General features: G+C 42.8%; 1 protein-coding gene across 1 annotated transcript in view; it reads right to left on the reverse strand.

Moving 5' to 3' along the window:
- Window positions 1-17,846, reverse strand: part of LOC139759971 (transmembrane anterior posterior transformation protein 1) — a 170,593-nt gene extending 152,747 nt beyond the window's left edge. The window contains exon 1 of the mRNA XM_071682695.1: window positions 17,699-17,846. Within this exon, the coding sequence (XP_071538796.1) occupies window positions 17,699-17,774 (76 nt within the window). The 5' untranslated portion in view covers window positions 17,775-17,846. The remainder of the gene's footprint in view (window positions 1-17,698) is intronic.
- Window positions 17,847-17,889: the final 43 nt, after the last annotated feature.

Consider the following 17,889-nt stretch of genomic DNA (forward strand, 5'->3'; position numbering starts at 1 on the left):
GAGCGTGGTTGAGAGAGCAGAAGAGGGTGTTTTGAAATGGTTTGGGCACATGGAGAGAATGAGTGAGGAGAGATTGACCAAGAGGATATATGTGTCGGAGGTGGAGGGAACGAGGAGAAGAGGGAGACCAAATTGGAGGTGGAAAGATGGAGTGAAAAAGATTTTGTGTGATCGGGGCCTGAACATGCAGGAGGGTGAAAGGAGGGCAAGGAATAGAGTGAATTGGAGTCATGTGGTATACAGGGGTTGACGTGCTGTCAGTGGATTGAATCAGGGCATGTGAAGCGTCTGGGGTAAACCATGGAAAGCTGTGTAGGTATGTATATTTGCGTGTGTGGACGTGTGTATGTACATGTGTATGGGGGGGGGGTTGGGCCATTTCTTTCGTCTGTTTCCTTGCGCTACCTCGCAAACGCGGGAGACAGCGACAAATTATAAAAAAAAAAAAAAAAAAAAAATATATATATATATATATATATATATATATATTTATTTATTTATATATATTTATTTTGCTTTGTCGCTGTCTCCCGCGTTAGCGAGGTAGCGCAAGGAAACAGACGAAAGAATGGCCCAACCCACCCACATACACATGTATATATATACACGTCCACACACGCAAATATACATACCTATACATCTCAATGTATACATATATATACACACACAGACATATACATATATAAACATGTACATAATTCATACTGTCTGCCTTTATTTGTTCCCATCGCCACCTCGCCACACATGGAATAACAACCCCCTCCCCCCTCATGTCTGCGAGGAAGCGCTAGGAAAGACACCAAAGGCCCCATTCGTTCACACTCAATCTCTAGCTGTCATGTAATAATGCACCGAAACCACAGCTCCCTTTCCACATCCAGGCCCCACACACTTTCCATGGTTTACCCCAGACGCTTCACATGCCCTGGTTCAATCCATTGACAGCACGTTGACAACGGTATACCACATCGTTCCAATTCACTCTATTCCTTGCACGCCTTTCACCCTCCTGCATGTTCAGGCCGCGATCACTCAAAATCTTTTTCACTCCATCTTTCCACCTCCAATTTGGTCTCCCACTTCTCCTTGTTCCCTCCACCTCTGACACATATATCCTCTTGGTCAATCTTTCCTCACTCATTCTCTCCATGTGACCAAACCATTTCAAAACACCCTCTTCTGCTCTCTCAACCACACTCTTTTTATTTCCACACATCTCTCACACCCTTACATTACTTACTTGATCAAACCACCTCACACCACATATTGTCCTCAAACATCTCATTTCCAGCACATCCACCCTCCTGCGCGCAAATCTATCCATAGCCCGCGCCTCGCAACCATACAACATTGTTGGAACCACTATTCCTTCAAACATACCCATTTTTGCTTTCCGAGATAATGTTCTCGACTTCCAAACATTCTTTAAGGCTCCCAGAATTTTCGCCCCCTCCCCCACCCTATGATTCACTTCCGCTTCCATGGTTCCATCCACTGCCAGATCCACTCCCAGATATCTAAAACACTTTACTTCCTCCAGTTTTTCTCCATTCAAACTTACCTCCCAATTGACTTGACCCTCAACCCCACTGTACCTAATAACCTTGCTCTTATTCACATTTACTCTTAACTTTCTTCTTTCACACACTTTACCAAACTCAGTCACCAGCTTCTGCAGTTTCTCACATGAATAAGCCACCAGCGCTGTATCATCCACAACAGACTGCATACTTGCCCCTCTTTCCAAAACTCTTGCATTCACCCCTAACAACCCCATCCATAAACAAATTAAACAACCATGGAGATATCACACACCCCTGCCACAAACCTACATTAACTGAGAACCAATCACTTTCCTCTCTTCCCACACGTACACATGCCTTACATCCTCGATAAAAACTTTTCACTGCTTCTAACAACTTGCCTCCCACACCATATATTCTTAAAACCTTCTACAGAGCATTATCTATCAACTCTATTATATGCCTTCTCCAGATCCATAAATGCTACATACAAATCCACTTGTTTTTCTAAGTATTTCTCACATACATTCTTCAAAGCAAACACCTGATCCACACATCCTCTACCACTTCTCAAACCACACTGCTCTTCCCCAATCTGATGCTCTGTACACGCCTTCACCCTCTCAATCAATACCCTCCCGTACAATTTACCAGGAATACTCAACAAACTTATACCTCTGTAATTTGAGCACTCACTCTTATCCCCTTTGCCTTTGTACAATGGCACTATGCAAGCATTCTGCCAATCCTCAGGCACCTCACCATGAGTCATACATACATTAAATAACCTTACCAACCAGTCAACAATACAGTCACCCCCTTTTTTAATAAATTCCACTGCAATACCATCCAAACCTGCTGCCTTGCCGGCTTTCATCTTCCGTAAAGCTTTTACTACCTCTTCTCTATTTACCAAATAATTTTCCCTAACCCTCTCACGTTGCACACCACCTCGACCAAAACACCCTATATCTGCCACTCTATCATCAAACACATTCAACAAACATTCAAAATACTCACTCCATCTCCTTTTCACATCACCACTACTTGTTATCACCTCCCCATTAGCCCCCTTCACTGAACTTCCCATTTGCTCCCTTGTCTTTCGCACTTTATTTACCTCCTACCAAAATATCTTTTTATTCTCCCTGAAATTTAATGATACTCTCTCACCCCAACTCTCATTTGCCCTCTTTTTCACCTCTTGCACCTTTCTCTTGATCTCCTGCCTCTTTCTTTTATACCTCTCCCACTCATTTGCATTTTTTCCCTGCAAAAATCGTTCAAATGCCTTTCTCTTCTCTTTCACTAATAATCTTACTTCTTCATTCCACCACTCACTACCTTTTCTAATCAACCCACCTCCCATGCTTCTCATGCCACAAGCATCTTTTGCGCAATCCATGTCAACCCCGGTATACCACATAGCTCCAATTCACTCTATTCCTTGCCCTCCTTTCACCATCCTGCATGTTTAGGCCCCGATCACACAAAATCTTTTTCACTCCATCTTTCCACCTCCAATTTGGTCTCCCTCTTCTCCTCGTTCCCTCCACCTCCGACACATATATCCTCTTGGTCAATCTTTCCTCACTCATTCTCTCCATGTGCCCAAACCATTTCAAAACACCCTCTTCTGCTCTCTCAACCACGCTCTTTTTATTTCCACACATCTCTCTTACCCTTACGTTACTTACTCGATCAAACCACCTCACACCACACATTGTCCTCAAACATCTCATTTCCAGCACATCCATCCTCCTGCGCACAACTCTATCCATAGCCCACGCCTCGCAACCATACAACATTGTTGGAACCACTATTCCTTCAAACATACCCATTTTTGCTTTCCGAGATAATGTTCTCGACTTCCACACATTCTTCAAGGCTCCCAGAATTTTCGCCCCCTTCCCCACCCTATGATCCACTTCCGCTTCCATGGTTCCATCCGCTGCCAGATCCACTCCCAGATATCTAAAACACTTCACTTCCTCCAGTTTTTCTCCATTCAAACTTACCTCCCAATAGACTGACCCTCAACCCTACTGTACCTAATAACCTTGCTCTTATTCACATTTACTCTTAACTTTCTTCTTTCACACACTTTACCAAACTCAGTCACCAGCTTCTGCAGTTGCTCACATGAATCAGCCACCAGCGCTGTATCATCAGCGAACAACAACTGACTCACTTCCCAAGCTCTCTCATCCCCAACAGACTTCATACTTGCCCTTCGTTCCAAAACTCTTGCATTCACCTCCCTAACAACCTCCATCCATAAACAAATTAAACAACCATGGAGACATCACACACCCCTGCCGCAAACCTACATTAACTGAGAACCAATCACTTTCCTCTCTTCCTACACGTACACATGCCTTACATCCTCGATAAAAACTTTTCACTGCTTCTAACAACTTGCCTCCCACACCATATATTCTTAATACCTTCCACAGAGCATCTCTATCACCTCTATCATATGCCTTCTCCAGATCCATAAATGCTACATACAAATCCATTTGCTTTTCTAAGTATTTCTCACATACATTCTTCAAAGCAAACACCTGATCCACACATCCTCTACCACTTCTGAAACCACACTGCTCTTCCCCAATCTGATGCTCTGTACATGCTTTCACCCTCTCAATCAATACCCTCCCATATAATTTACCAGGAATACTCAACAAACTTATACCTCTGTAATTTGAGCACTCACTCTTATCCCCTTTGCCTTTGTACAATGGCACTATGCACGCATTCCGCCAATCCTCAAGCACCTCACCGTGAGTCATACATACATTAAATAACCTTACCAACCAGTCAACAATACAGTCACCCCCTTTTTTAATAAATTCCACTGCAATACCATCCAAACCTGCTGCCTTGCCGGCTTTCATCTTCCGCAAAGCTTTTACTACCTCTTCTCTGTTTACCAAATCATTTTCCCTAACCCTCTCACTTTGCACACCACCTCGACCAAAACACCCTATATCTGCCACTCTATCATCAAACACATTCAACAAACCTTCAAAATACTCACTCCATCTCCTCACATCACCACTACTTGTTATCACCTCCCCATTTGCACCCTTCACTGAAGTTCCCATTTGCTCCCTTGTCTTACGCACTTTATTTACCTCCTTCCAGAACATCTTTTTATTCTCCCTAAAATTTAATGATACTCTCTCACCCCAACTCTCATTTGCCCTTTTTTTCACCTCTTGCACCTTTCTCTTGACCTCCTGTCTCTTTCTTTTATACGTCTCCCACTCAACTGCATTTTTTCCCTGCAAAAATTGTCCAAATGCCTCTCTCTTCTCTTTCAATAATACTCTTACTTCTTCATCCCACCACTCACTACCCTTTCTAATCAACCCACCTCCCACTCTTCTCATGCCACAAGCATCTTTTGCGCAATCCATCACTGATTCCCTAAATACATCCCATTCCTCCCCACTCCCCTTACTTCCATTGTTCTCACCTTTTTCCATTCTGTACTCAGTCTCTCCTGGTACTTCCTCACACAAGTCTCCTTCCCAAGCTCACTTACTCTCACCACCCTCTTCACCCCAACATTCACTCTTTTTTTCTGAAAACCCATACAAATCTTCACCTTAGCCTCCACAAGATAATGATCAGACATCCCTCCAGTTGCACCTCTCAGCACATTAACATCAAAAAGTCTCTCTTTCGCGCGCCTGTCAATTAACACCAGGTATTCCCAATCATCAGCCCTTTTTCAGCACATAAATCTACAAGCTCTTCACCATTTCCATTTACAACACTGAACACCCCATGTATACCAATTATTCCCTCAACTGCCACATTACTCACCTTTGCATTCAAATCACCCATATATATATCACAAATATATATATTTTTATTTATTTATTTTATTTTGCTTTGTCGCTGTCTCCCGCGTTTGCGAGGTAGCGCAAGGAAACAGACGAAAGAAATGGCCCAACCCACCCCCATACACATGCACATACATACACGTCCACACACGCAAATACACATACCTATACATCTCAATGTACACATATATATACACACACAGACACATACATATATACCCATGCACACAATTCACACTGTCTGCCTTTATTCATTCCCATCGCCACCTCGCCACACATGGAATACCATCCCCCTCCCTCCTCATTTGTGCGAGGTAGCGCTAGGAAAAGACAACAAAGGCCCCATTCGTTCACACTCAGTCTCTAGCTGTCATGCAATAATGCCCGAAACCACAGCTCCCTTCCAAATCCAGGCCCCACACAACTTTCCATGGTTTACCCCAGACGCTTCACATGCCCTGGTTCAATCCATTGACAGCACGTTGACAACGGTATACCACATCGTTCCAATTCACTCTATTCCTTGCACACCTTTCACCCTCCTGCATGTTCAGGCCCCGATAACTCAAAATCTTTTTCACTCCATCTTTCCACCTCCAATTTGGTCTCCCACTTCTCCTTGTTCCCTCCACCTCTGACACATATATCCTCTTGGTCAATCTTTCCTCACTCATTCTCTCCATGTGACCAAACCATTTCAAAACACCCTCTTCTGCTCTCTCAACCACACTCTTTTTATTTCCACACATCTCTCACACCCTTACATTACTTACTTGATCAAACCACCTCACACCACATATTGTCCTCAAACATCTCATTTCCAGCACATCCACCCTCCTGCGCACAAATCTATCCATAGCCCACGCCTCGCAACCATACAACATTGTTGGAACCACTATTCCTTCAAACATACCCATTTTTGCTTTCCGAGATAATGTTCTCGACTTCCAAACATTCTTTAAGGCTCCCAGAATTTTCGCCCCCTCCCCCACCCTATGATTCACTTCCGCTTCCATGGTTCCATCCACTGCCAGATCCACTCCCAGATATCTAAAACACTTTACTTCCTCCAGTTTTTCTCCATTCAAACTTACCTCCCAATTGACTTGACCCTCAACCCCACTGTACCTAATAACCTTGCTCTTATTCACATTTACTCTTAACTTTCTTCTTTCACACACTTTACCAAACTCAGTCACCAGCTTCTGCAGTTTCTCACATGAATAAGCCACCAGCGCTGTGTCATCCACAACAGACTGCATACTTGCCCCTCTTTCCAAAACTCTTGCATTCACCCCTAACAACCCCATCCATAAACAAATTAAACAACCATGGAGATATCACACACCCCTGCCACAAACCTACATTAACTGAGAACCAATCACTTTCCTCTCTTCCCACACGTACACATGCCTTACATCCTCGATAAAAACTTTTCACTGCTTCTAACAACTTGCCTCCCACACCATATATTCTTAAAACCTTCTACAGAGCATTATCTATCAACTCTATCATATGCCTTCTCCAGATCCATAAATGCTACATACAAATCCATTTGTTTTTCTAAGTATTTCTTACATACATTCTTCAAAGCAAACACCTGATCCACACATCCTCTACCACTTCTGAAACCACACTGCTCTTCCCCAATCTGATGCTCTGTACACGCCTTCACCCTCTCAATCAATACCCTCCCATACAATTTACCAGGAATACTCAACAAACTTATACCTCTGTAATTTGAGCACTCACTCTTATCCCCTTTGCCTTTGTACAATGGCACTATGCAAGCATTCTGCCAATCCTCAGGCACCTCACCATGAGTCATACATACATTAAATAACCTTACCAACCAGTCAACAATACAGTCACCCCCTTTTTTAATAAATTCCACTGCAATACCATCCAAACCTGCTGCCTTGCCGGCTTTCATCTTCCGTAAAGCTTTTACTACCTCTTCTCTATTTACCAAATCATTTTCCCTAACCCTCTCACATTGCACACCACCTCGACCAAAACACCCTATATCTGCCACTCTATCATCAAACACATTCAACAAACATTCAAAATACTCACTCCATCTCCTTCTCACATCACCACTACTTGTTATCACCTCCCCATTAGCCCCCTTCACTGAAGTTCCCATTTGCTCCCTTGTCTTACGCACTTTATTTACCTCCTACCAAAATATCTTTTTATTCTCCCTGAAATTTAATGATACTCTCTCACCCCAACTCTCATTTGCCCTCTTTTTCACCTCTTGCACCTTTCTCTTGATCTCCTGCCTCTTTCTTTTATACCTCTCCCACTCATTTGCATTTTTTCCCTGCAAAAATCGTTCAAATGCCTTTCTCTTCTCTTTCACTAATAATCTTACTTCTTCATTCCACCACTCACTACCTTTTCTAATCAACCCACCTCCCATGCTTCTCATGCCACAAGCATCTTTTGCGCAATCCACGTCAACCCCGGTATACCACATCGCTCCAATTCACTCTCTTCCTTGCCCTCCTTTCACCATCCTGCATGTTTAGGCCCCGATCACACAAAATCTTTTTCACTCCATCTTTCCACCTCCAATTTGGTCTCCCTCTTCTCCTCGTTCCCTCCACCTCCGACACATATATCCTCTTGGTCAATCTTTCCTCACTCATTCTCTCCATGTGCCCAAACCATTTCAAAACACCCTCTTCTGCTCTCTCAACCACGCTCTTTTTATTTCCACACATCTCTCTTACCCTTACGTTACTTACTCGATCAAACCACCTCACACCACACATTGTCCTCAAACATCTCATTTCCAGCACATCCATCCTCCTGCGCACAACTCTATCCATAGCCCACGCCTCGCAACCATACAACATTGTTGGAACCACTATTCCTTCAAACATACCCATTTTTGCTTTCCGAGATAATGTTCTCGACTTCCACACATTCTTCAAGGCTCCCAGAATTTTCGCCCCCTTCCCCACCCTATGATCCACTTCCGCTTCCATGGTTCCATCCGCTGCCAGATCCACTCCCAGATATCTAAAACACTTCACTTCCTCCAGTTTTTCTCCATTCAAACTTACCTCCCAATAGACCTGACCCTCAACCCTACTGTACCTAATAACCTTGCTCTTATTCACATTTACTCTTAACTTTCTTCTTTCACACACTTTACCAAACTCAGTCACCAGCTTCTGCAGTTGCTCACATGAATCAGCCACCAGCGCTGTATCATCAGCGAACAACAACTGACTCACTTCCCAAGCTCTCTCATCCCCAACAGACTTCATACTTGCCCTTCGTTCCAAAACTCTTGCATTCACCTCCCTAACAACCTCATCCATAAACAAATTAAACAACCATGGAGACATCACACACCCCTGCCGCAAACCTACATTAACTGAGAACCAATCACTTTCCTCTCTTCCTACACGTACACATGCCTTACATCCTCGATAAAAACTTTTCACTGCTTCTAACAACTTGCCTCCCACACCATATATTCTTAATACCTTCCACAGAGCATCTCTATCACCTCTATCATATGCCATCTCCAGATCCATAAATGCTACATACAAATCCATTTGCTTTTCTAAGTATTTCTCACATACATTCTTCAAAGCAAACACCTGATCCACACATCCTCTACCACTTCTGAAACCACACTGCTCTTCCCCAATCTGATGCTCTGTACATGCTTTCACCCTCTCAATCAATACCCTCCCATATAATTTACCAGGAATACTCAACAAACTTATACCTCTGTAATTTGAGCACTCACTCTTATCCCCTTTGCCTTTGTACAATGGCACTATGCACGCATTCCGCCAATCCTCAAGCACCTCACCGTGAGTCATACATACATTAAATAACCTTACCAACCAGTCAACAATACAGTCACCCCCTTTTTTAATAAATTCCACTGCAATACCATCCAAACCTGCTGCCTTGCCGGCTTTCATCTTCCGCAAAGCTTTTACTACCTCTTCTCTGTTTACCAAATCATTTTCCCTAACCCTCTCACTTTGCACACCACCTCGACCAAAACACCCTATATCTGCCACTCTATCATCAAACACATTCAACAAACCTTCAAAATACTCACTCCATCTCCTCACATCACCACTACTTGTTATCACCTCCACATTTGCGCCCTTCACCGAAGTTCCCATTTGCTCCATTGTCTTACGCACTTTATTTACCTCCTTCCAGAACATCTTTTTATTCTCCCTAAAATTTAATGATACTCTCTCACCCCAACTCTCATTTACCCTTTTTTTCACCTCTTGCACCTTTCTCTTGACCTCCTGTCTCTTTCTTTTATACGTCTCCCACTCAACTGCAATTTTTCCCTGCAAAAATTGTCCAAATGCCTCTCTCTTCTCTTTCAATAATACTCTTACTTCTTCATCCCACCACTCACTACCCTTTCTAATCAACCCACCTCCCACTCTTCTCATGCCACAAGCATCTTTTGCGCAATCCATCACTGATTCCCTAAATACATCCCATTCCTCCCCCACTCCCCTTACTTCCATTGTTCTCACCTTTTTCCATTCTGTACTCAGTCTCTCCTGGTACTTCCTCACACAAGTCTCCTTCCCAAGCTCACTTACTCTCACCACCCTCTTCACCCCAACATTCACTCTTTTTTTCTGAAAACCCATACAAATCTTCACCTTAGCCTCCACAAGATAATGATCAGACATCCCTCCAGTTGCACCTCTCAGCACATTAACATCCAAAAATCTCTCTTTCGTGCGCCTGTCAATTAACACCAGGTATTCCCAATCATCAGCCCTTTTTCAGCACATAAATCTACAAGCTCTTCACCATTTCCATTTACAACACTGAACACCCCATGTATATCAATTATTCCCTCAACTGCCACATTACTCACCTTTGCATTCAAATCACCCATATATATATCACAAATATATATATTTTCTATTTATTTATTTTATTTTGCTTTGTCGCTGTCTCCCGCGTTTGCGAGGTAGCGCAAGGAAACAGACGAAAGAAATGGCCCAACCCACCCCCATACACATGCACATACATACACGTCCACACACATAAACACACACACCTATATATCTCAATGTACACATATATATACACACACAGACACATACATATATACCCATGCACACAATTCACACTGTCTGCCTTTATTCATTCCCATCGCCACCTCGCCACACATGGAATACCATCCCCCTCCCTCCTCATTTGTGCGAGGTAGCGCTAGGAAAAGACAACAAAGGCCCCATTCGTTCACACTCAGTCTCTAGCTGTCATGCAATAATGCCCGAAACCACAGCTCCCTTCCCAAATCCAGGCCCCACACAACTTTCCATGGTTTACCCCAGATGCTTCACATGCCCTGATTCAATCCACTGACAGCACGTCAACCAAGGTATATCACATCGATCCAATTCACTCTATTCCTTGCCCGCCTTTCACCCTCCTGCATGTTCAGGCCCCGATCACACAAAATCTTTTTCACTCCATCTTTCCACCTCCAATTTCGTCTCCCACTTCTCCTCGTTCCCTCCACCTCCAACACATATATCCTCTTGGTCAATCTTTCCTCACTCATTCCCTCCATGTGCCCAAACCATTTCAAAACACCCTCTTCTCCTCTCTCAACCGCGCTCTTTTTATTTCCACACATCTCTCTTACCCTTACATTACTTACTCGATCCAACCACCTCACACCACAAATTGTCCTCAAACATCTCATTTCCAGCACATCCACCCTACTGCGCACAACTCTATCCATAGCCCACGCCTCGCAACCATACAACATTTTTGGAACCACTATTCCTTCAAACATACCCATTTTTTGCTTTCCGAGATAATGTTCTCGACTTCCACACATTCTTCAAGGCCCCCAGGATTTTCGCCCCCTCCCCCACCCTATGATTCACTTCCGCTTCCATGGTTCCATCCGCTGCCTGATAGACTCCAAGATATCTAAAACACTTTACTTCCTCCAGTTTTTCTCCATTCAAACTTACCTCCCAACTGACTTGACCCTCAACCCTACTGTACCTAATAACCTTGCTCTTATTCACATTTACTCTTAACTTTCTTCTTTCACACACTTTACCAAACTCAGTCACCAGCTTCTGCAGTTTCTTACATGAATCAGCCACCAGTGCTGTATCATCAGCGAACAATAACTGACTCACTTCCCAAGCTCTCTCATCCATAACAGACTTCATACCTGCCCCTCTTTCCAAAACTCATGCATTCACCTCCCTAACAACCCCATCCATAAACAAATTAAACAACCATGGAGACATCACACACCCCTGCCACAAACCTACATTCACCGAGAACCAATCACTTTCCTCTCTTCCTACACGTACACATGACTAACATCCTCGATAAAAACTTTTCACTGCTTCTAACAACTTGCTTCCCACACCATATATTCTTAGTACCTTCCACAGAGCATCTCTATCAACTCTATCATATGCCTTCTCCAGATCCATAAATGCTACATACAAATCCATTTGCTTTTCTAAGTATTTCTCACATACATTCTTCAAAGCAAACACCTGATCCACATATCCTCTACCACTTCTGAAACCACACTGCTCTTCCCCAATCTGATGCTCTGTACATGCCTTCACCCTCTCAATCAATACCCTCCCATATAATTTACCAGGAATACTCAACAAACTTATACCTCTGTAATTTGAGCACTCACTCTTATCCCCTTTGCCTTTGTACAATAGCACTATGCAAGCATTCCGCCAATCCTCAGGCACCTCACCATGAGTCATACATACATTAAATGACCTTACCAACCAGTCAACAATACAGTCACCCCCTTCTTTAATAGATTCCACTGCAATACCATCCAAACCTGCTGCCTTGCCGGCTTTCATCTTCAGCAAAGCTTTTACTACCTCTTCTCTGTTTACCAAATCATTTTCCCTAACCCTCTCACTTTGCATACCACCTCGACCAAAACACCCTATATCTGCCACTCTATCATCAAACACATTCAACAAACCTTCAAAATACCCACTCCATCTCCTTCTCACATCACCACTACTTGTTATCGCCTCCCATTAGCCCCCTTCACTGAAGTTCCCATTTGCTCCTTTGTCTTACGTACTTTATTTACCTCCTTCCAGAACATCTTTTTATTCTCCCTAAAATTTAATGATACTCTCTCACCCCAATTCTCATTTGCCCTCTTTTCCCCTCTTGCACCTTTCTCTTGACCTCCTGCCTCTTTCTTTTATACATCTCCCACTCAATTGCATTTTTTCCCTGCAAAAATCATCCAAATGCCTCTCTCTTCTCTTTCACTAATAATCTTCCTTCTTCATCCCACCACTCACTACCCTTTCTAATCAACCCACCTCCCACGCTTTTCATGCCACAAGCATCTTTTGCGCAATCCATCACTGATTCCCTATATACATCCCATTCCTCCCACACTCTCCTTACTTCCATTGTTCTCACCTTTTTCCATTCTGTACTCAGTCTCTCCTGGTACTTCCTCATACAAGTCTCCTTCCCAAGCTCACTTACACTCACCACCTTCTTCACCCCAACATTCACTCTTCTTTTCTGAAAACCCATACAAATCTTCACCTTAGCCTCCACAAGATAATGATCAGACATCCCTCCAGTTGCACCTCTCAGCACATTAACATCGAAAAGTCTCTCTTTCGCACGCCTGTCACTTAACACGTAATCCAATAACGCTCTCTGGGCATCTCTCCTACTTACATATGTATACTTATGTATATCTCGCTTTTTAAACCAGGTATTCCCAATCACCAGTCCTTTTTCAGCACATAAATCTACAAGCTCTTCACCATTTCCATTTACAGCACTGAACACCCCATGTATACCAATCATTCCCTCAACTGCTACATTACTCACCTTTGCATTCAAATCACCTATCACTATAACCCGGTCTTGTGCATCAAAACCACTAACCACTATGGTTGCGAGGCGTGGGCTATGGATAGAGTTGTTCGCAGGAGGATGGATGTGCTGGAAATGAGATGTTTGAGGACAATGTGTGGTGTGAGGTGGTTTGATCTAGTAAGTAACGTAAGGGTAAGAGAGATGTGTGGAAATAAAAAGAGCGTGGTTGAGAGAGCAGAAGAGGGTGTTTTGAAATGGTTTGGGCACATGGAGAGAATGAGTGAGGAAAGATTGACCAAGAGGATATATGTGTCGGAGGTGGAGGGAACGAGGAGAAGAGGGAGACCAAATTGGAGGTGGAAAGATGGAGTGAAAAGGATTTTGTGTGATCGGGGCCTGAACATGCAGGAGGGTGAAAGGAGGGCAAGGAATAGAGTGAATTGGAGCGATGTGGTATACAGGGGTTGACGTGCTGTCAGTGGATTGAATCAAGGCATGTGAAGCGTCCGGGGTAAACCATGGAAAGCTGTGTAGGTATGTATATTTGCGTGTGTGGACGTGTGTATGTACATGTGTATGGGGGGGGGGTTGGGCCATTTTTTCGTCTGTTTCCTTGCGCTACCTCGCAAACGCGGGAGACAGCGACGAGGCATAAAAAAAAAAAAAAGTTTGTTGAGTATTCCTGGTAAATTATATGGGAGGGTATTGATTGAGAGGGTGAAGGCATGTACAGAGCATCAGATTGGGGAAGAGCAGTGTGGTTTCAGAAGTGGTAGAGGATGTGTGGATCAGGTGTTTGCTTTGAAGAATGTATGTGAGAAATACTTAGAAAAGCAAATGGATTTGTATGTAGCATTTATGGATCTGGAGAAGGCATATGATAGAGTTGATAGAGATGCTCTGTGGAAGGTATTAAGAATATATGGTGTGGGAGGAAAGTTGTTAGAAGCTGTGAAAAGTTTTTATCGAGGATGTAAGGCATGTGTACGTGTAGGAAGAGAGGAAAGTGATTGGTTCTCAGTGAATGTAGGTTTGCGGCAGGGGTGTGTGATGTCTCCATGGTTGTTTAATTTGTTTATGGATGGGGTTGTTAGGGAGGTAAATGCAAGAGTTTTGGAAAGAGGGGCAAGTATGAAGTCTGTTGGGGATGAGAGAGCTTGGGAAGTGAGTCATTTGTTGTTCGCTGATGATACAGCGCTGGTGGCTGATTCATGTGAGAAACTGCAGAAGCTGGTGACTGAGTTTGGTAAAGTGTGTGGAAGAAGAAAGTTAAGAGTAAATGTGAATAAGAGCAAGGTTATTAGGTACGGTAGGTTGAGGGTCAAGTCAATTGGGAGGTGAGTTTGAATGGAGAAAAACTGGAGGAAGTGAAGTGTTTTAGATATCTGGGAGTGGATCTGGCAGCGGATGGAACCATGGAAGCGGAAGTGGATCATAGGGTGGGGGAGGGGGCGAAAATCCTGGGGGCCTTGAAGAATGTGTGGAAGTCGAGAACATTATCTCGGAAAGCAAAAATGGGTATGTTTGAAGGAATAGTGGTTCCAACAATGTTGTATGGTTGCGAGGCGTGGGCTATGGATAGAGTTGTGCGCAGGAGGATGGATGTGCTGGAAATGAGATGTTTGAGGACAATGTGTGGTGTGAGGTGGTTTGATCGAGTGAGTAACGTAAGGGTAAGAGAGATGTGTGGAAATAAAAAGAGCATGGTTGAGAGAGCAGAAGAGGGTGTTTTGAAATGGTTTGGGCACATGGAGAGAATAAGTGAGGAAAGATTGACCAAGAGGATATATGTGTCGGAGGTGGAGGGAACGAGGAGAAGTGGGAGACCAAATTGGAGGTGGAAAGATGGAGTGAAAAGGATTTTGTGTGATCGGGGCCTGAACATGCAGGAGGGTGAAAGTAGGGCAAGGAATAGAGTGAATTGGATCGATGTGGTATACCGGGGTTGACGTGCTGTCAGTGGATTGAATCAGGGCATGTGAAGCGTCTGGGGTAAATCATGGAAAGCTGTGTAGGTATGTATATTTGTGTGTGTGGACGTATGTATATACATGTGTATGGGGGTGGGTTGGGCCATTTCTTTCGTCTGTTTCCTTGCGCTACCTCGCAAACGCGGGAGACAGCGACAAAGCAGAAAAAAAAAAAAATATATATATATATATATATATATATATATATATATATATATTATTTTATATATTTTTATTATACTTTGTCGCTGTCTACCGCATTTGCGAGGTAGCGCAAGGAAACAGACGAAAGAAATGGCCCAACCCCCCCCCATACACATGTATATACATACGTCCACACACGCAAATATACATACCTACACAGCTTTCCATGGCTTACCCCAGACGCTTCACATGCCTTGATTCAATCCACTGACAGCACGTCAACCCCGGTATACCACATCGCTCCAATTCACTCTATTCCTTGCCCTCCTTTCACCCTCCTGCATGTTCAGGCCTCGATCACACAAGATCTTTTTCACTCCATCTTTCCACCTCCAATTTGGTCTCCCTCTTCTCCTTGTTCCCTCCACCTCCGACACATATATCCTCTTGGTCAATCTTTCCTCACTCACCCTCTCCATGTGCCCAAACCACTTCAAAACACCCTCTTCTGCTCTCTCAACCACGCTCTTTTTATTTCCACACATCTCTCTTACCCTTACGTTACTCACTCGATCAAACCACCTCACACCACACATTGTCCTCAAACATCTCATTTCCAGCACATCCATCCTCCTGCGCACAACTCTATCCATAGCCCACGCCTCGCAACCATACAACATTGTTGGAACCACTATTCCTTCAAACATATGCCTTCTCCAGATCCATAAATGCTACATACAAATCCATTTGCTTTTCTAAGTATTTCTCACATACATTCTTCAAAGCAAACACCTGATCCACACATCCTCTACCACTTCTGAAACCACACTGCTCTTCCCCAATCTGATGCTCTGTACATGCCTTCACCCTCTCAATCAATACCCTCCCATATAATTTACCAGGAATACTCAACAAACTTATACCTCTGTAATTTGAGCACTCACTCTTATCCCCTTTGCCTTTGTACAATGGCACTATGCATGCATTCCGCCAATCCTCAGGCACCTCACCATGAGTCATACATACATTAAATAACCTTAGCAACCAGCCAACAATACAGTCACCCCCTTTTTTAATAAATTCCACTGCAATATCATCCAAACCTGCTGCCTTGCCGGCTTTCATCTTCCGCAAAGCTTTCACTACCTCTTCTCTGTTTACCAAATCATTTTCCCTATATATATATATATATATATATATATATATATATATATATATATATATCTACCTAGCTAATGCGGGAAATGGCGAATAGTGTGAAAGAAAGAAAAGAAATATATATATGCTTGTAATCCACAGGAAACTGAAACACAATAAGTTTCCAAGTGCACTTTTATGTAATGATCACATCATGAGGGGAGATATAAAGAAGAGAGGTAGAACAGTCAGTTGATATACAGGAAGAGATGTAGGTAGGGCACTATTGGTAAACAAGTGTTACCTGAATGGTGGTGTTCAAGTTGGTGCATTCAAGTCTAGCAACATGCCTGTCAAAAGTTTTATTATGTGGACAAGAAAGGGAACTGTTTATAAATCGTATGTACTATGAAGGTAATAAATATGTTTAGACCCTTCATATTAATGTTACAATACTTTGTGCATTTAATAACAGAAGTTTCAATATTTCTCGTGGTACTCAAGTTAGAATTAATAACTGAGATGGCATTACTCCAGTCAATACAATGATCATAGTTTTTAACATGATTAAACAAGGCATCTGATTATTGTCCCGTTCTTATACTATATCTATGTTGCTTAAGTCTAACAGAAAGATCCTTACCAGTCTGCCCAACATAAAACAAAAAATTTTTACAGGGAGAATATTATGTTCAGAAATTTGGTATGGAAATGGGCATTAAAATAAAACTAATAATAATAATAATGATAATAATAATAATAATAATAATGATAATAATAATAATAATTTTTTTTCCTATCATTTTAACTTCTAGGTGGGTTTTTGGATACGTTCAGTTGATATACAAGCGTATTAGCCACTGCCGCATTGATCAAACTCGTAATTTACCTGATCTACACAACCCTCATCGCCTTTTCTATCATCGTTTAATGGAACATAATGCTATGCAACTTATTTCATTCTCCAAACACTGTATTAGCACAAGAGGAAATCATCCGTGCATACGAAGATAATATCGAAGAGAAGCTAAACTGGTACATTAACCAATCATTATTTCTCAAAAAAAATGGGTATAATATTACAAGTTTCTTACAACATACGTCTCCTTGAGCAATGACAGCATACTAGTCACACCATATATGGAAAGCTTACAATTCTCTTGTTCCCCTTGGTTGTCCGTACCTCTTAAATTATTTAATTCTGCCTCGGTAACTGGTGGATGCATTGCTATGTCTCTTTTGTCTCCCATCTTGTTCATATCCAAAGGTCACTCTTCCATAGAGACACTATCTCCATCACCTTGAACCGTTTGTTTACAAACTCAGCTGTTAGACTCTGTCAGTCCCATACTGATGTCCGTATCTATTTTCTCT

Source organism: Panulirus ornatus, chromosome 3 (genome assembly GCF_036320965.1).
Source record: "Panulirus ornatus isolate Po-2019 chromosome 3, ASM3632096v1, whole genome shotgun sequence".
NCBI classification, from domain to species: domain Eukaryota; kingdom Metazoa; phylum Arthropoda; class Malacostraca; order Decapoda; family Palinuridae; genus Panulirus; species Panulirus ornatus.